We start from the raw sequence: 20,799 nt of genomic DNA, 5'->3' as shown, positions 1-20,799 counted from the left end.
CCTGCCCTATGTTGATTTATTTTTTGATTGGTTCTTAAATTTCAGTAGTGCTATGATGAGCAAACATCACACATTAAACAAAAATTAGCTCGATTAAATGAGTTCTTATGAAAAGTATTCAAATTCGAACTAATTCAAATTAACACAAAACTAAGTATTTTTTCCTCAGCGTGTACAAATTCAGTGTTGCCAATTTTTTTATCCAATGTAAATACAACGAGGGGTACTAAAAAAAATTCAAACGGCTTTCTTTCGCATCAGTGAAGAAAAATGATGTTCGCAATCTATTTAAATATTTTTAAAATAAATATATGTACATTGAACAGGTAGGACCCGTGTGCGTGACTAAGCTCCCACGAAAGCCTTCATTTAGCTAATCTGACACCTCAAGCCAGCTTGTGTACCTCGGGTTAGGCACATTTCGTACAATAAATAAGTACTGCTTCTGTACAGCCTCTCTTATCTGTGTTTCTCCCACAAGGACCAGTATTCGGCAGTTTGCATTTCCGCCAGACGGGAAACCGTACGCTCGAAAGCGAATGCCTCCTCGTCGCCGGTAAAAATGTTGGAACTGGCGTCGCCAGAATCCTTGGTAATTTTTAGGTCGTCCATAAGCATCCGGTGTTCGTCCGAGGTGTGAATGTCCGTTGGTTTTTCGTTCGAAAACAGTTGCTTGTACGGCATGTCCGATGAAACAACAATCTGAAATTGCATGGGGAAAAGCATTTTAAAATAGCATATTTACACTTCCGTGATTTAAGGGTAGAGCACGAACAACAATATTAAACCTGAATAATAACACAGATAACTCACCCTCACACGATTGTCGTACAATGTGTCGATCAACGTGATGAAACGGCGTGTTTGCGATTTCAGTTTCAAGTTCAGTTGCGGAACATCTCGTATCAGTACGGTGTGGAAGTATTGTGCTATCTGAATGTAATCCGATGCACCGATTGGCTTGAAAAAATAGGAAAAATTATTAACCATAATAAATATGAAAAAAAATAAACTGTCTCTTACTCTATCACAAAGTTCTTCGAACGTGCTATCCAGCACCTGGCCACATGTTTTGGCAAACGAAACGTTACGACCGAAATGGGTGAACGTCTTCGGGCGGATCATGTCGTTTTCCTGGCTACATAATACTTTGAATACCTTATCTAGTGCTGCATCAGCATCGACTTTCGATTTCCTGAATTAAAAAAGATTCGAATAATTTGTTATTTGAACTTTTGATTTAAAAACAAACTCACACAAAGTAATGCGCTCCTTCACCCTTGAGCGTCGCCGTTCGATAATCTACTCCACTGTCCAACGTAATGACATCGCAATGGCTTTTTAAAACGCCTATGAATGGAACGAAATTACTCCGCTGCAGTCCGTTCTTGTACAGATCATCCGGGGCTCGATTGCTGGTGGCCACCACGATGACGCCACTATCAAACAGGTATGTGAACAATCTTTTGAGGATCATCGCATCGGCTATGTCGGTGACCTGCAAAGCGTGAGAGAAAAATGAATTTGAAAACCGCTATCGATAAGCGTAATGTTCTGCCCGGCAACAGGCTGAAGCAATATGCAAATGTATGCTTACTGGTTGGTTCATCGATGATTCAAAAGTTTTTTATGTTTTCAAATCGTCTAAATTTTTAAATTCAAGACTAATTTTTGAAAACAACCTGAATGGTGGTTCTTTAACTAAAATTTAAAATTCATTTTTCTAAATATTTGAGGATCTAAACCTTTTTGAAAAAGTGATCTCTACAGATTGGGAGGCTCGCCCTTGAGTTTATACCACACTACTTGGGCTTAACGAGAAATACTTCCTACAAACGAACAACACACCCACCTGGAACTCGTCAAAGCATATCAGCCAGGAATCGTTGGTGATGATTTCGGCGACCGGTTTAATCGGATCGAAGGGTTGCGGTTTGTTGTTGCTGGCGTCCCGGACCTGTTTGGATTTGATCTCGTGCACCTTCTTGTGGACGTCGGTCATGAACGAATTGAAATGCACTCTTCGCTTCCGGTCAACCTGTAACAAGTGAGGGACGAAAATCGATAACTCTTCAACACTTATATGATAAGTTGGATAAAAATTTAAATGATTTTTAAACTACCTACTTATAAAATGCAAAGTAAATGACAAAGAAATGGTTAAATTACATTGAAATAGTGACCTAAAGCAAGCTTAATAGTTGATACGTATTATGCAAACCATTTTGTATGCAAATTAAACTAGACGCTTTTCAGTTAAAAGTTAGCGCTATACGCCAAACAAATCATTCGCCCTTCCTCGTATGATATGCACACATTTCTGTACAAGCGAACAGCTGCTATTTGCCAGCACTATGTCATTAGGTTAATCTAGCTATAGATACACAAACTACCGCGAGTCCACTCACCTCACAGCAATCGTAGAACATGTCCATCAGCATGGTTTTTCCTCCACCCACACTGCCGTAGATGTACAGGCCCTTGGGAGCATCAGCTTTCCTCGCCCCGCTCGAAAACCATTTTGCCAGACCGCTGGCCGGTTTGGGTGGCTCGTAGCCCTGGATGTTGTCATACACAATCTGCAGCGCCCCGGTGATCTTTTCCTGGTGCGCATCCGGTCGAATTTCCTTACGCACCAGCTTTTCCCGCAACGTCTCGACCGGTCCCTTTGACCCGGAGGCCATCCACCTTCGGATACTGATAGCCGCTCCATTGAGTCCCGAATTTACTGCTGTTATTACGCAAGGACAAGGCTGTCGAAACCAAACACTAGCAATGAGCGCTGAGTTTTTTGTTAGGAACATTTCCACCGAGCACACTTTCGAGGTCAAGTTTAGACATTTATTACATGAGGAAAACTTCTTTCCACAAAAGACGCTTCTACTGATGGGAGAGATCCATTATTGACAGGCGAACAACGACGGTAGGAAGTGCACTACACTTGTTTGATGCCTAGGTATTCAAGCAGGAATCAACTAGCGGAGGTCAACGCGACTGGCCGATTAGAACTACGGCTAACGGGGAAGTGAGTACGTCACCGTTCACTATTCAGGCGCGCGTGAATCAGGTGTTTTCTTGCTGAGGGGTCCAGCAATGGGTGACCTTCAATTTTCGTAATTTTCGCAATTTTAGCAACAAAGTCAAAATTTTTAATTTCAACTTAAAAAAACTTTTAAAACTTTAATTTAAAAATTTCAAAAATAATTTCACAATTTTGAAAATAAATAAAGAAAAACCCCTCGAAAAGTGAAAGATTGGGTAAGTTTTCAGAACCGACCGCCAGAGGCGCGATTGGAATAGAAACGAAAAGCACGTGAATACGCGAAATGAGGTAGTGTGCGTGGTGTCGTGTTTCAAAACAGAGCAAGATAAGAGCAAATTTTTTTTTCGCAGAACTGTGGGGGAGAAAACTGCCAAAGAATAACTGGCTCATACACCGTTGAGTTGATTGTCGAATATTATGAAACTTTCTTGATTTAAAAAGTTTGTGTCATTTTTGTAATTTTTTTCATTTTTGTCATTTTTGTCATTTTTGTCATTTTTGTCATTTTTGTCATTTTTGTCATTTTTGTCATTTTTGTCATTTTTGTCATTTTTGTCATTTTTGTCATTTTTGTCATTTTTGTCATTTTTGTCAATTTTGTCAATTTTGTCATTTTTGTCATTTTTGTCATTTTTGTCATTTTTGTCATTTTTGTCATTTTTGTCATTTTTGTCATTTTTGTCATTTTTGTCATTTTTGTCATTTTTGTCATTTTTGTCATTTTTGTCATTTTTGTCATTTTTGTCATTTTTGTCATTTTTGTCATTTTTGTCATTTTTGTCATTTTTGTCATTTTTGTCATTTTTGTCATTTTTGTCATTTTTGTCATTTTTGTCATTTTTGTCATTTTTGTCATTTTTGTCATTTTTGTCATTTTTGTCATTTTTGTCATTTTTGTCATTTTTGTCATTTTTGTCATTTTTGTCATTTTTGTCATTTTTGTCATTTTTGTCATTTTTGTCATTTTTGTCATTTTTGTCATTTTTGTCATTTTTGTAATTTTTGTCATTTTTGTCATTTTTGTCATTTTTGTCATTTTTGTCATTTTTGTCATTTTTGTCATTTTTGTCATTTTTGTCATTTTTGTCATTTTTGTCATTTTTGTCATTTTTGTCATTTTTGTCATTTTTGTCATTTTTGTCATTTTTGTCATTTTTGTCATTTTTGTCATTTTTGTCATTTTTGTCATTTTTGTCATTTTTGTCATTTTTGTCATTTTTGTCATTTTTGTCATTTTTATCATTTTTGTCATTTTTGTCATTTTTATCATTTTTGTCATTTTTGTCATTTTTGTCATTATTGTCATTTTTGTCATTTTTGTAATTTTTGTCATTTTTGTCATTTTTGTCATTTTTTGTCATTTTTGTCATTTTTGTCATTTTTGTCATTTTTGTCATTTTTGTCATTTTTGTCATTTTTGTCATTTTTGTCATTTTTGTCATTTTTGTCATTTTTGTCATTTTTGTCATTTTTGTCATTTTTGTCATTTTTGTCATTTTTGTCATTTTTGTCATTTTTGTCATTTTTGTCATTTTTGTCATTTTTGTCATTTTTGTCATTTTTGTCATTTTTGTCATTTTTGTCATTTTTGTCATTTTTGTCATTTTTGTCATTTTTGTCATTTTTGTCATTTTTGTCATTTTTGTCATTTTTGTCATTTTTGTCATTTTTGTCATTTTTGTCATTTTTGTCATTTTTGTCATTTTTGTCATTTTTGTCATTTTTGTCATTTTTGTCATTTTTGTCATTTTTGTCATTTTTGTCATTTTTGTCATTTTTGTCATTTTTGTCATTTTTGTCAATTTTGTCATTTTTGTCATTTTTGTCATTTTTGTCATTTTTGTCATTTTTGTCATTTTTGTCATTTTTGTCATTTTTGTCATTTTTGTCATTTTTGTCATTTTTGTCATTTTTGTCATTTTGTCATTTTTGTCATTTTTGTCATTTTTGTCATATTTGTCATTTTTGTCATTTTTGTCATTTTTGTCATTTTTGTCATTTTTGTCATTTTAGCATTTTTGTCATCTTTGTCATTTTGGTCATTTTTGTCATTTTGGTCATTTTTGTCATTTTTTTTATGTTGCCTTAGGACGTACTTCTCCGCGGAAAAATGTGGTTTGCATACCTTCGGGGGGACTTAAAAAGTAAAAAAGATATTGTGGATCACAAGTCACAACACAAGGCACCTCAGATAAATGTGAATTTTGTTCTTATGTTATCGATGCTAGCTTTAAGGTTCTTTAGTAAGTTAGTAACTGAGAAAGGTGCTTAAAAAGTTTATTCATAAGGTTATGGATTAACATAATGGGCCGTTCAGATAATACGTGAACAGAAAAATGAAATTTTTGACCCCCTCCTTCTCCCCGTGGACAAGCGTGGACATTTGGCAAACCCCTTCCCAGATGTCCACGTGAACAGATTTGAAATAGTTTTTTTAAATACCTATAATTTGACAGTTAGAAAACACCACATTTTGCCTTTTGTTATAGAAATGGCTAATTTTGAAAAGAAAAGAATTTTTAAAAATTTTAAATTTCTAAACTATCATATTAATCACTTGCTTTCAAGTAGCTACTAATTGTTTAAACTTAAACTGGTAAGCTTTGTGATTTTTAGATTTTGAATTAAACATCTTAATATTTATTGTCCTTTAGAAAATATTTTTAAAGTAAGTATGTCCACGTGGACATGACCCTACCCCCTCTCCGTGTACAAGCGTGGACATTTCCATACCCTCCTCCCCCCCCCCCCCCCCCTAAGTTGTCCACGTGGTATGTGAACGGCCCCTAAGTAGGAAAACTGTCAAGACACACAAATTTTATCAAAACTCAATACCTAATTTTTTTTTCAAAATATATTAATTTGCGATTAGTAAAACGACGCATTTACTAACCAAAAGAGTAGGAAATCACAGTCTTGTATATGCAAATCTTTTCAACGGTAATATGCCGGTTGTGAAACCCAGCGGTTAGAAGCTATTGGTAAGCTCAGAAGTTTCGCTATGTTACACTGTACTACAGCTATTATAAATAAACGGAATGGAATCTTAGCGCGCTAACCGATTCAGCTCAGCAGTTTCGAACCTACTGCTGATAATACTGGCCGTGGTAATCGAGTTCCGCTCTCTGGGCAGCCGTTTCCGCATACTTGGGATTGGACTTCAGTTCCTGCTCCCGACGTTTGATGCCGGCATAGATCTCCTCCAGCCCCTTCTGGATTCCGACCGGTATTGGAGGTTCCGTTGGAAGGTGATCGCTAACTACTCGGAAGCCACGCTCATCGGCCGTGTATTGCACGTGGATAATCTGCCCATCGGGGGCTTCGTACGAGTAGGCTCCCTGCTGGACCAGAATGCCGTTGGGGTGCGCTTCGGAAAAGTCCTTCAGATATCCGGATTCCTCGTGAACAATATTGTTTCCGGTTTGGTATCTGTTGAGAATGTTATAATTTTTAGATGGATAAAACATATTTTTATTGAAGTAAGGAACCTACTCATGTTTGTAGCTTCCATCCTCGCCTTGTTCTTTGTTGTACTTCAAAATCGGAATCCATGTGGTGGTTTCTTGTGGACCAAGGTGTTTCTCGTGGTTTTGTTGCTGCTGATTGTAATTATTGTTGTTGCTGTGCTGGGGACGAGCACTGGCTATTACCACCAATGCTGAAAAAATCTGGAATAAAGCATAAAATACTGATTTAAATATTAATAGCAAACATGTGTGATTGATGAAGCATAATAGGTATGGTACTAATAAACCAACTTAATTCATCTCTAAAGAAGGCAGACTTAATTGAATCAAAATTCAAACTGATTTTTTAAAAACATTGAGAGTAATACCTGCTCTTTCTTTTTAAAGTAAATGTGTGACATAGAATCATTGCATTTGATATTAACTCAGGCAATAGCTAAAAGTAGGGGAGATAAGGGCGTAACGGCCACCTCAAGGAAAACGCTTATTTAATTGTATTGTTTATATTATACACTCAATATAATAAGTGAGTTGTATCACATGATCGTGTTCAGTCACTAAATCTGTAAAGTTCAAAAATGCATTTTAAAAACGTATTCCAAAGCTGAAAATCGTCAATGAAAAAAAAATCACCTCGACCAGGAATCGAACTCGTGTCCTCTGAGTTACCTCTTTGACACGTTACCATTAGGCAAACCACTAGTCAACAAGTTAAAGTATAAGGTTATATGTAGTGAAAAAGCAAAACTCCAATGAAGGTGAATTTTGAGGAACAATGTGTCCATCATGTAACACTGCGTACATTATAGATCAAGATGATTTATCAATGCTTAGAGCTTTTTTTCCGATGATTGAAAATGATAATTTTTTTGTCACTTGAAATCAAAGGTCATGAAAATTTATTAAAAGAAAATCCAGGGAATCCAAAAATTGTTATCCTCCGATAAAATTAGCCGATCAAAACACCCGTGAAAAAGATTTTCATCCGAATGAACACTATATTAGCGCTTATCAACTTCAATTTTGCTCTCGATAAGTTGTGCATTCCGATTCAAATTCTTCGTCTCGTGTAACGTTAAGGATAAGTTCTCACTCCCGGACGAGAGAATGTTTCTCACTATTTTGCATGGAGTTAAGGGCGCGGAGTGTCAGAATGGACATTTACCGCTAGAAAAAAGCACTTTCTGTGCGCTTGATCGCTTCCAGTTTTGTCGGAGAATATTCTCAGATCTAGAACTGCCTGAGAGAGAATAATTTCGGACGAGTTGTCTTGATCGTCATTGGAAAGGGATGAGGAGTCATCGCGTTCTCATATTTATCGATAAGTGTTAATCAAGTGATAAACCAGTTATCATTATAAGATCTGCTCGATTTGCTTCCCTGATCACATCTAGAAGTCACAAACAAAACCTCCTAAAGGAATTGATGTGACTTTGTGTATTTTTTTGTAATAAAACCGAATTCTCATGCCTACAAAATATTCTGAAAATAATTTTATTAGAATCGGTTAGGACATTTCGGATGAGTAGTGCGACACCGTTACACGACAATTTTATAAAGTAGATTTACAGTCATACAAAATGAGCTATTTTCTCGGCTTCAATGCTACACAGCTACACACTACCAAAAAAATCTGTAAAATTACATCACATATGATGTAAATAAAAAGAAGCATCATATATGACGGAGTATTCAGTGCCAGTTGGAAATTACACGCCAGTAAAATTTCACAACGTGTAAAATAAAAAATGATGTAAAATTTAGCAACGTGTAAAATAAAAATGATGTAAATTATAAAATCACTCAATATTGGAAGAAAAACATTCCAATTGGATTTTTGTTTTGTTTTATTTATCGTTAATATGATTCAATACTGGAATTTTCTCGTCTCTTAGTAAAAATTGAAATCCTTCAAAAATTAATATAATTCATTTTATTAGGAGACAATATTTTGTTTATCTCACACATAAGTTTTATTACTTTTATTTTCTTCCCCGACGTACCGGATCCAAAGTTGAGCAACGTGGATCCGCTTCCTGAACCGCATCCCTGCTTCTCGAAGATCTCCGGGAACCATCAAAACCGATTAACTTAGGCCGATGACATAGTGAGTGCGATGCGATGCGAACCGGCGAATGCGATTCAATGCGGCGAACCACATTTGAGGAAAATGTATGCGAATCGCTTAAACCTGACATACTCAACGCGGCGAAGCAGATGTCAATTTGTTCCGCCGCTCGAGTTCGCATTGGTCGCGTTCGCCAATTCGCATCGCATCGCTCTCACTATGTCATCGGCCTTACTCGCGCGCGCGGAAAATACTTTGGCGCACGACTTGACTTAACAGTTTTTCTCACATTTGTTTGGTCCTGTTCTTCACAGTTTATAATTTTACATGACATTATCACGTTCAGTGTATTGTAATATTTCATGTCGTGTAATTTACAGAAATTTCCAATTCAGTGTTGTTGATTATTTTGTGTGGCCAAAAAAAAAAGTTGTAAAATTACATCACATATGATGGAACAAAAAAGAAGCATCACATATGATGGAATTTTCAGTGCGAGTTGAATATTACACGTCTATAAACTTCAACAGACGTGTAAAATTTGAAAGACATGTAAAATATTAAGACGCGTAATATTTGATTCGCACTGAAAATTCCGTCGTATGTGATGCTTCTTTTTATTTACATCATATGTGATGTAAATTTACATCAAATAATAGCGTTCCGTGTCAAGTAATATTTGTGTCATACGAATTCAGTGCTGTTAAGAATTCAACTTTTTTTTATTTGTAAATTTACATCAATAAATCGCGTTCCACGTCACGTTATGATACAGGTTTTCAATTTCAGTGTTGTTAAGAATTCAGATTTTTTTTCTGTGTAGTAAAAATCGTGTAATTTTAGATCGAAAACAATGCACGAAAACGGAACATCGATTTTGATCTAAATTTCTACTGCGATGTATTTTTTTCGAGAATGTAATTTTTGAGGCGTGTAAATTTAAATCGAAAAAAATGCACGTAATCGGATGACATGAATCGTCGTGTAAAAATATACAGGGATGTAAATTTAAAAATTTATTACCGTAAATATTAGAAATATTTGTTAAATATTAGGATTTTTTGTGTTGTCTATAAATAAATACGTCACATGAGTCATTTTATTCCACTAATATTTCCGATACAATATGCACAAGAATATGACCCCTCATTACGGGCAGCGTCAGGCTGGAATTGTTGTTGTATCCGATGATTCGCAGTACGGCGATGTTTTGCATTTCATCATCGCAGTTAATCCTCGAACATTACCAGAAGAACGTAGTAGCCGGAATATTCTTAACACCAAAAAATTTGTAACTGCAATAATCTATCATTCCTGCAATCGGAAAAGAATTTTTAGTTTCACTTTTTTTTTAATATATTTATCTAACTTACCACTTTTTTGTCCAACTATTCAACTGCGAAAGAGAAATTTTGGCTACGTGCAAAATAAATCACCATCTCGAGTCAGGTTTTTATGCCACGAAAAAAATGAAAACAATTGATCTGCCATGTTTTACATTGTTTTCAATGTAATTTTATATTAAGGAATAAATTTTAGATCACGGCATGTAAACTTACATCATATAAATTAATTTTATACCAACGAACCAAAAATAGATCAAAAAGAGTTTAAAATTACATCTTATTTGGATTACACTGCTGAAAAAATAGATCACCCGTGTTTTAGACTGCGTATACTTTTAGAAATTTTTTGCTGTGTATATTTAAATAATCGCGTAGAAACCTCAATTTTTTCACGAAAAGTTGCAGGTCATGTAATAGAATGGTCGAACAATCCATTTGGAACATTATTGAGTTGGAAAATGTCATGTTTCAAAACATAACGGCCTATATCTCTCTTGTTTCCAACCGATTTAAACAAAATATATAGTTCGATAAACATCGTACATAATTAATTAATTAATTAATTAATTAATTAATTAATTAATTAATTAATTGTAGGATGCCGCTTTAATGAAAGACGCTTCATCACTGACCATACTGACTGGACTCTCGATTTCGTTTTCTGGATAATTTTTCCAACAGTACGCAATATCGATTCCAGAGTGTGCATCGATCGATTTGAAGAAATGCTATCCCAGTTAGGAAATGTCACCCAACTTTAAAATAAAAACTGGCAATTTCTGCGAAAAAATCGGGCTAAACAAGTCCATTTTTCTTACAGGGCATTTGTATCGGAAAAATGGTAGTTTCGCCACCTACCGTCGGTATTGCGAACCTACTAAATGTGACGAAAAAAATTAGCCAGAAAATGATCGAATTTTTGTTCTAAGTGTCCTGTCAGTATGATCAGTGCTTCAAGTTTAGTTTTGCTTCTATAAAATTGAATGTTTCGGGTTAACCTGACATGATTGGAATTGTTGAAAACCGTAGCCTCTCGATTTAACTAAACTAGCCGGATTCCTACATAAGAGCAAGTTAATTGGTGTTGGGACAAAGTGATAGAAATTTAGACACTTTACCATGCAAAAAAAAATTCGTAATCCTTGCCCTTCAAGAATTTTTACAACACGTGTTGTATTCTAGCATGCTGTGATGCAAAAATAGCATTATTTCTATCACATACGGCTGAAATAGAAACAGTGTTGTAAAAAATATAATGCCCCAAGATCTTGAAAACATTTTTGCATGGTAAAATTTTCAAAATGTGCTACAAGTGTCAAAATTTCTACCACTGTCCCCAAACACCAGTGAACTTGCTCTAACGTAACGCAATTATGTTTTCCGTTATTCAAAGTCTTAGAAAGCAATCCGAAAAAATATGCTTCAGGAAAAAGATTGAAGATCAGCGAAATGCCAAAAATTTCATTTAGTGTCCAAAAAAGTTGAATTTAGAAGCTATACTTTGCGCACAAGGATATATTTTTTTATTTTTTTAGTTCATGACCACAAAAAATGAGAAAAAGAAGTGTTGTTAGAAACGTACTTTTCAATGTATTTGACGTAATTAACATTTTGGCATCCTCGAAAAAAAAAAAAATGGGAAGATTTACATTCAATTGTATAATCCAATACGCCTAGAAAGTAAGTTCTGATTAATATCGATAACAGAAAAAAGGATAAGATGTTTTCGACAGATATAGATCGAAAACATAGTACTTAATGGAAGCAGATTTTTTTTAAATTTTTTTTTAATATGACCTGAAAGTATTGCAAATAATCTTAAGTCATGTCATTTCACACGGTGGAACATGTTCAAACGCGCCTTTATGCCATGAAACATCTACCTTTTAGGAATTTCCTCTCCAAAATGATTCAGTATTATGTGAGAAAGGTCAGAAAGGGGTATCCCGTGTGTTGAATCTGAAGTGGATATTCAAAATTTTTAAATGGTTTTTTTTTTAATGTAGGTTCAACATTCAGTAAAAGTGGAGTATCAAACATCAGATTATACTGTAGAAAATCTGCAGATATATCAATGAAATTTGCTAAAACAAACAGGAACACATATTAAATTTATTTCAAAGCCTTAACACTATGCTACGCATCTATGATTTAGTACAAAAAAATCTTTCTGTCAACATTTTTGCAAAATTTATGAAAGTTCAACTATGTTAAAATCCGTTTACTCTTTTCCCGGTTTATATCTGAATTGAAATGAAGATTAAAATAAAAAAAACGAAGCAAAAGAAACTTTAAAACTGTTACCCTTTTTTGTAATTTTTTATTTGAAACGGCTCAAACCTTGAGGTTTTCAAAAGGAAATCTTGAAAAACAAATTTAGAAATCAATTTTAAGAAAATATTATCAAATCATTTTTGTACTGAAATTCGAAACTCCAGTTGCAGCTTTCTTTGCTTCAAAATTATGTTGAAATTTAGTTTGATATACTACACAAGAAATAAAACCAAACGTCAATTATTTAAACAAATTTCATTTGTTTTTGGAAGGCGTGTGTAGCAAAGCACACCGGGTCAGCTAGTCTGTGAATTTCTGTCTGTCTGTACCCTATTGACTCCGAATCTACTGAATCGATTTGCGTGAAACTAGACATGTGGGGGTATTGGACGCCAGGGGAGGCTCCTAATATGATTTGAGACCCCTCCCCCTCACAGGAAGGGTCCCAAACAAAAGACTAATGTTTGCAAAACTCGAAAACCAATCAAGCAAATGGTACTAAATTTGGCATAGGAGGCTACTTGAGTACGAGAAATATTTCAAATATTTTTTTAGACCCCTCTTTTTTCCTGTAGCGAAAATAGAATGGGGTGCTCTCTTACAATTTCTTACATAACTCGAAAACCATTCAAGCAAATTGAACCAAATTTGACATGGATGGTATAAGGGTGCAAGAAATGTTTCTTTAATTTTTTTGCACCCCTCCCTCCTTTCAGTAGAGAGATCGGAAGAGGGAAGGAGGGGTTTCCATAAAACTTTTGTAGAACTGCCGAATAGACTGTCCCAAATTTGTATGGGAAATTCAATACCTGTGAAATGTTATGCGCTGCAGGCTAAAATTGATCACAGGTCTAGTACAAGATCTCATGCCTAATTTAGGCCAAATGGGATCACGGGAAAGGGTCGCTCAACGAGCCTAAAGTTTGTATGGGATTTTGAGACAATTTGTTTGGGAGAAACATGAAAAATCAATCTTTCATCGATAACTTTAGTTCCCTTTGGTCGATTTCTTATGAATATAGTTTTTCTTAAAGCCTAAACTTTGACAAATATTTCATCCGAAGACTGCATTTCGATAAGAAATAAAATTAAAAACTCTATTAGGTTTCAAAAACAGGCTAATTTATTTTCATTCATCGATGTTAATGGGTCGAGGCGGTCGAACGTATTGACGCCTCATTAACAGATACGAATACTACCCTTAAAAAAACCTAATAACTTCTTTGTCTTGACTCTAATCAAAATGAAGTTTTCAGATGGAATATTTGTCATAATTTGGGCTCTAAGAAAAATCGTATTCAAAAGAAATCGGCCGAAGGAAATAAAGTTATTGATGAACAACTGGTTTTTCACATTTCTCCCGAGCAAAATGGCTCAAAATCCCAAACAAACTTCAGGCTCGTTGAGTGACCCCTTCCCGTGATTTGATTTGGTCCAAATTTGGCATGAGATCTTGTACTAGGCATAGCATTGATTTTAGCCTGCAGCGCATAACTTTTTTAAAAGTCGGGTCATTTGGGGCACTCTACTGCCGAACCAATTGAACAAATTGAACCAGATATGGCATGGAAGGGTATTGGGGTGCGATAAATATTTCCATGAATCTTTGGTATCCCTCCCCCTTCCAGTGGAATGATAGGATGAGGAAGGAGTTCCTTCACATTTTCCTACATATTTTGAAAACTATTCTAGCATGTGATACGAGATATGATTATATGACTATTCGAAACCCATTCATTCTTCCATTAGGGATAGAGGCTCCTAAACAGGTTTTTTTCACAACTCGAGAACTTATCTAAGAAAAGGAATCAATTTTCACATGGGAAAGGATATGGTCTCGAGAAACGATTCAATTATTATTTGAGACACCACCCTTTTTCCAATGAGTGCATAGGAAGTGGGGAGGGGCCTCTATGCAATTTCGTTGGAATTTTTTAAATTTGTTGATTGTTCGGGAAGTATTTTAACACCAACGGTGATGGTATAGAATAATAAAGGCAATATGAACTTTGGAGGTGATATCATAAAGCCAATCCATCATACTGGGAAAAGCGTATCATAATTGAAAAGGAAAATCATAAATCGTCCAGATCTAAAACCTTGTATCGTCATAATTTCCCTTTCATCTCGATCTGGTTCCAATCGAAAGCTTCTTTCCAAGATGGTCACTAGGTAACAGTTTTGTAACATAGCATATTCTATGTAGTTGGAGGGAGTTCCAATCGCTTTATGCCCTATTTACCACAGACAATCATCATTAAAACCAACGACGACGATCATGCCTGCCGTGTTCTGAAAGTCTCGTGTCACTTCTCTCAAGAGACCTATAGATCAGAGCACAAACAGGTATCTTTTCAGGCCTGCGGAAAGATGAAACCCGTATGCGGCTCGGAAATATTGTGCATGCACCCCCGCAAACCTAACCCAAGCAATAACTATCAACCACTTAAAGGTATAGAAGACATTTGATATTTCTGAGCAATTCTCTCGACTAAAAGTCATCTGCTAGTCGATTGCTCTCGGTCCGTACCTAAATGTTAGGTAATCGTGGGCCGCTTGTTGACGTTGGGGTGGCAATATCCTCATGTTGCCAAACTGTGAATCACGAGAGGAGTGCAGAGTGTGTTTCCATTCATTGGGGGCGACCCAACCCAGCCCGAACCAAACCCATTCCATTAACAGCAACAGCAGCCAATATTACTAAGGCACTCCGATGAATGGGAGATGCAATTGAGATCACTTGGTGGCACCATGTTCCTTTACCTGGCTCCGTCCAGCTGCCGCTAAATTGACATCTTTTATGACCCGCGCGACTCGACTATGATTTATCGATGGCTTCGCAACACTCGTTTTAACGCTTCTACACAAGAAAGCAGCACCTTTGTTATTACTTTTATTTGGGTCACTTGGCCGCGTTAAAGTTCATTCACTTAATTTTGCAAAAAGGCAGCAAAATAAATTATGTGAACCCTCTGAACTTTGTGACTCAAGAAACTGGATCCCTTGGGTAACTGCACTTACCAGAAACTTCATCTTCTGCAGATGTTAAGGTCACTGACTGGTACTCTGGCTCACACGCACTTTTTTCTACTGATTTTTATCGGAACAACTCTAGGCTACCCCCAACTTTGGCGATCAAAACAAATCTTAAGCAACACGAGGACACTGAACTGAACACGTGCTCGCAACTATGCTCTGGGAAAGAAAGTAAGATCTAGACTGCCACCCGAGATCCCCAATGATGGGTCTTTATATAGCGTACGACTAAATCTGATGCAGTTTTTGGTTTTGTTTTTCCAGCTCCGAGCACGACGACGAACGATGCTCGGATGTTTTCCAGCATCTTAAAATGAGCCAGTCGTTTGGCCTAGCAAAATACATACATATTAGGTAGCACCAATCGCATTGCTTCGACGCAAAGTGATCTTACGCTATAGGTTTCCTTTCCCTCTCTTCTGACTGGCAGCCTAGCTGGGGGAAATACATGAACGAGCAACAGCATTTCCCGGCAAGTGGACTTTTGGATCGAGCCGGTTCTTTGGCGTTTGTGTTTTCTTCGGATAGAAGCTTTGGGGGTCTGCTCCTCTAACTAATAACCATCTACATACCTCCCGCGCTTGCGCTTGACCAGCCTCTTGATAGCGATTTCCTTCCTTCGGCGGTACATTTAACATCTGAGACTGTGTCATTATGTGTATTATGTGTTAGTTGTATCAACTCGTCACTTGTTGATGGTGGTTATGATGATCGAATCTCGTTTTTAATCGTTAATCAGCCCGGTAACAGTTGCAAATTATGTTTCTGAAGACTTCCATTCAGTTTAGCGAGATTGTTTTCCAGCAAGATTAACAAGCCCAGGTAGCAATTATCCGTTTTGTTTCTGTGATGATCACCCTGGAAAATGTTTTCCAAACCTCACAGGGATTTCATTCAGATAACGATTGTATCCCATTTACCCGAAAACCATTGCCCAGAATGAATTTTTCCCAGAATGACAAATACCCGAAATCAAACCCCAGTATGAACCATTTCCCAGAAAAAAAATTCCCCAGAATGCACCATTTACCAGAAATTTTTTCCCCAGAACTGACCATTTCCCAGAAGTTTTTTTCCCAGAATGGAACATTTTCCAGAATGGCACAATTCCCAGATTTTTTCCTCTAGTATTTTTATTTTTTTTCTAATGAACTCTTGTAAATTTCATATAATTCGAAATTAATTTTTTCGAAATGATTTAAATGACTACAACTTTGAAATTTTCCAACTAAATTTATTTTAGAATAAATATTGTGCTTTGTTTATGGTTTGGGTACTTTAATTGATTCAATGCTTACCATGCTACTTTAAAAACCGTTTTGGTATCCGACTCCTCACGCTGCGCGTTTGAACTTGAAAGACGTTTTGTCCTTCACGCTGTTGCATGGCGGACGGGGCTAAGGGAACACCCCTAGCTTTCACGCAGACCTAGGACGCCCCGGCAGACCTAGACCAATGTAATGGGGCCGCCGCTTCCGTCTGGGGAAAAAAATATCTGGGGATTGATTCTTTCTGGCGATTGAAATTCTGGGGATTTTTTATTCTGGGCAATGGTTTTCGGGTGAATGGAGTACAACCCAGGTAACTTGAAAAAAATCTAAAGTAAAAAAAAAAACCGAAATTTAACATTCCTGAATTTTTAAAGGGTGAATCGAAATTTAAAAAATAAATATCATAAATTGGATGATGGCTTTAAAGTGTACTTCAATCTACTTAAAAAAGGAATATTCGGATATTTTACAACTTCAAATAAAACTCTATTTCAATTATCGATATGAAGGCTCCATATGTACCGTAAACTGAAGGAGCTTTGAAAACTTTTTCCATGCAATTTTAATTATTTTTGAACTGATTGTTCTTTCAAAATACCTTGAGGTTTTAAACGCCTACTGCAGTAAGTAAAGAGTTAGTAGCAAGTTGACTAAAACTCCATCGATATTATTGTTATCAACAAAATTTGTATCACAATCGTCAAATTTAGTTTTTCTATATCTCAACATCATTGTTGTTGTGTCATTTCTCATTGAAGGCAGATGTAGAAAAATATAAAAAAAAATTTCTATAGTCCATTTTTTCAAGCAAATCGACGATTGTAAGATTTATTAATATGTGTTAGTGTTAACCCTTCATTCCATGATTATTTATTTTTTCTTGAAAAAAATTCTCAATAGTGCGCAATGATGAGCACATGAAGGGAAAAATAATGAAAAAATATTTTTCTCACATATTCCGAGTATTTAGCCAAAATATTAATTGTTGCAAATTTGCAAACATGAAATGGTTATACCTTTTTGTTCCTCACACAAGACAGCTAGAAATAAATGTTTACTCTTAGTTTATCTTGCACCAACCATAGTTTTAGCTCGAAAACTTCGAAGGACTAGTGACCACCATTGGAGCTGAAAATTTAGCTGGGTGCAGTACTTATGTATATTGGTTCTATACCATGGGTGCACAGATTCACCGCAGTTTCTGCCTAATTATGTGCTTACATGCATTATTTAGGTTAATTAGTTCGACAAATCTCCAATGCAGCTTACACTTCACCTGGACCCCATGGTTTCATATGAACTGTTATGGAGAAAATGTACTGCTTGTGGGATGGTGGGCTAGTTTACTATATGAATTCCGGCATTCATGTATATTTACCTGGACTGGGAAACTGATTGAACATTCTTATATATGAGAATTTCAAGGAAGCACATCTTACCTGTTGGCCATTTATGTGATTCGGACCTAAAAGTTTTCTGCCGATACCTGTAATCGAATTCAGTACGCCTAGCGTACCAAACCAGACTCACGCCAGCCTACTCGCTAGGCAGCCTCGGCCTTTATTAAGTCCAGAATTAAGTTGGAGATAGTTATGCGATAATATACCAGCTAGTGAATTAATCATACGTTTGCTTGAAGATGCTATATGGAAAGCTGGAACGTTTTTCCAATACAACTTTTTTTGAAAAAATAACCTTGTCAAAATCAATATTTCAAAGTTGTTCTTGGTATAACATTCAAGCTCTGGACTTGTATTCAGTTCTTTTTCAGTAACTTCATGTTTGTGAAAAGTTTTATGGTAATCTTCGTGCTCATAATTTTTTAGCGCAATATGCAGCAATCTAAAAAAGCTCATTCTCGGCTGACAACAATGTTTGACTTATAAAACCTTGAAAAAGCGATTATTGTGCACGGTATACTTAGTTTCAAAGGATCAAGTAACTTGAAAATCATGAATTACAAATTTTTGAAGTAACAATTGACGTTGTTTTTTCAAATGCCTATAATAAAAAACCAAAAAAATATTCGTATTATTCCTTAATAAAGAAAACCGATGGATAAAATACATTTAAAATGGTTTTACCCGTATAACATTTGTTAAATTTGGTATGCGTTTGGAAGAGTAAACTGAATTATAAGTAGGACCTAAATGGAACAGCCATTTTCAGCGTTCAAAAAAGTATATTATATACTAATTGTTGGACCCCGACGTTGTGTAATTCCTTACGTTCCAGGTTTACAACGTGCAACGGTTTTAACTTTAAACTTCCGTACTAGATGGCGGGCTAACTCAGCTGAGGCGACAACCAAACTTGGTTGTGAACACTTTTCGAGGGGCTCAGATAAAACACACCGGTAATTGGAAACGAAACTTTATTACTTGGAAACGAACCTTACTGAGTAACGATTGCGTCCTAACTAACTTTATTGAAATCATTCTTACTTTCTATACATGACAGCTGGCGTTGATCTGTACAGTGTGTATGTGGTTGTGTGGGTATAATTATGGTAAACAATACTAGGGATGTCAGTGTTTTCTTGAGAGATAAACTGCTCGAATCCTAACACTAATATTTTTCCAATAACTAGTACAAATCCAAAAAATGTTTTTATCCTAAATTTATTAAATAAGGCTTTTAAGTATGCAATGATTTTAGGATTGAGACAAAGCTATAGAATTCTCTTCTTCTTGAACTTTTAAACTGTAAAATAAGATCTAAAATGTCCCAAAAAGTAAATCGACATTCTTTCTTGGGATTTTGTTTGAATTTCTTTCCCAAAGATAGGCCCCCTGAATAAAAGATCAAATTTCCTCCAATAAAGGACTTGAACTTTAAAAATATTTCTATTTTTGCCACCCCGTGCTTCTATTTAATTCATCAACGTGATCACGTATCGTTCTAGTTTTCGGAGCGTATAAACTACATGCTGTCAGAAACTGCAAAAGGCAGCGGTTTGTAAATTAATTCAAAAAGATATGATGGAAACAAGAAAATGGGAACAAGTACCGCCATTTTCCCTGTTTAGTGCAAATTTCAGGTTTTGCGAGTTTTTGCCTCATACCTTTTTGTTCGAAAGTAAGCTTTAACTTTTCTCGAAAATAGCTTTCATCTGTCAAGTGGTTTTTTCCATAGCGTCCAAAACTGAAACTCATTGACAAAATTTTTAGGACAGGATCGAGAAAAATCCAGAAAAGTCCCAATGGGAGAACCAAAAACCACTGGAAATCAACTATTCGACCAAAGTTCACATGGTAAAACGTTTAAAAAGTTCTAAAAGACCCAAAAGTGAGATGAAATTTGAATTAAAGTGAAGATGATTGATTCCATGAAGTGAGAGAAATGTAGAAGGTTTTTTTAAGCTCAATCCCAAATATGAATAGATTAAGTGATTAAAAGACAAATTTTTCTGATTCGTTCGTCTAGCTGGCTTATAAATAGTTCTGACTTCATCCCTACAAGGTAAAAAAGCAGTCCACCGATAAAATAAATAAAATACGGTGGTCAAATCTTGCGCAAAACGGAAGGTTTCCAATTAGAAACTTTTGGCTGTGAAGTCTCGCCTGTATATTCCGGAGATGAACAAGATGGAAAAATTGAAAAATTTAATGTCTAGTACTTGAGGGGGCGATCTGTGGAAACTGCAAATAACTCAGTCTTTCATAACGATTGACACGATAAAAATACAAAGAAGACTGCCTCCAAATTCGACCGTTTTCTCTGAAAAGCTTTTTAATAAGTCCCAAAAAGTTTATAGTCTGTTAATGTTGGGTCTGGACTCGTGCCATAAGGGAAAAAAACAATGGTGGAGTGATAAATAGTAGTTTTTGTGCCGAAGGAGAATCGCCTAAATTTGTTATAACTTCGACCAAAATCAAAGTTTTGAGTTATTTTGAAAGTCAAGCTTCAGGAAACAACAAACTTAATCAAAGATAGCCTTGATTTGATAAAAAAGGTCGTTCATAGTTTGCACCATAGATGGCGCACGAGTTGCCCAAAAATTTAAGTCGAAAAATTTCTTCATTGAACGCTTATTCAAAAACCACTTGTCAAAACATCACAAAAATTTACATATGTAACCATTACATTACCAGGTATCTTTGCTGTAAATTTCATCATTTTACATAACAAATCACAAAACAAAGTGTTGATTTTTTTTCGAATACACTCCTTAGAATTAAAATAACAATGAATGACTAATATTCAAAAAGAGAATTTAAAAACCTCATGACTGAATGAACCTACGATTGGAAGTAGTCGATGACTTACCTACTTCGAATTAAGCCACTTTGGC

The 20,799-nt window shown here is 35.7% G+C and overlaps 2 protein-coding genes across 2 annotated transcripts; both read right to left on the bottom strand.

Annotated features, from left to right (window-relative positions):
* Positions 1-316: 316 nt before the first annotated feature.
* Positions 317-3,061, bottom strand: LOC129746679 (putative ATPase N2B). Its single transcript, XM_055740528.1, has 6 exons — positions 2,409-3,061; positions 1,853-2,038; positions 1,257-1,498; positions 1,024-1,195; positions 814-960; positions 317-702 (listed from the first exon to the last, which is right to left on the bottom strand). The coding sequence occupies exons 1-6, from the start codon at positions 2,802-2,804 to the stop codon at positions 460-462; spliced, it is 1,386 nt and encodes a 461-aa protein (XP_055596503.1). The 5' UTR covers positions 2,805-3,061; the 3' UTR covers positions 317-459.
* Positions 3,062-5,891: 2,830 nt separating this feature from the next.
* On the bottom strand, positions 5,892-15,415 carry LOC129747593 (endocuticle structural glycoprotein ABD-4-like). The gene is made up of 3 exons (XM_055741881.1): positions 15,220-15,415; positions 6,536-6,711; positions 5,892-6,472 (listed from the first exon to the last, which is right to left on the bottom strand). The coding sequence occupies exons 1-3, from the start codon at positions 15,229-15,231 to the stop codon at positions 6,127-6,129; spliced, it is 534 nt and encodes a 177-aa protein (XP_055597856.1). The 5' UTR covers positions 15,232-15,415; the 3' UTR covers positions 5,892-6,126.
* Positions 15,416-20,799: the final 5,384 nt, after the last annotated feature.

Source organism: Uranotaenia lowii, chromosome 2, assembly GCF_029784155.1.
Source record: "Uranotaenia lowii strain MFRU-FL chromosome 2, ASM2978415v1, whole genome shotgun sequence".
NCBI lineage: Eukaryota > Metazoa > Arthropoda > Insecta > Diptera > Culicidae > Uranotaenia > Uranotaenia lowii.
The sequence above is the reverse complement of the archived record's forward strand: the minus strand, read 5'-3'. Positions and strand labels throughout refer to the sequence as shown.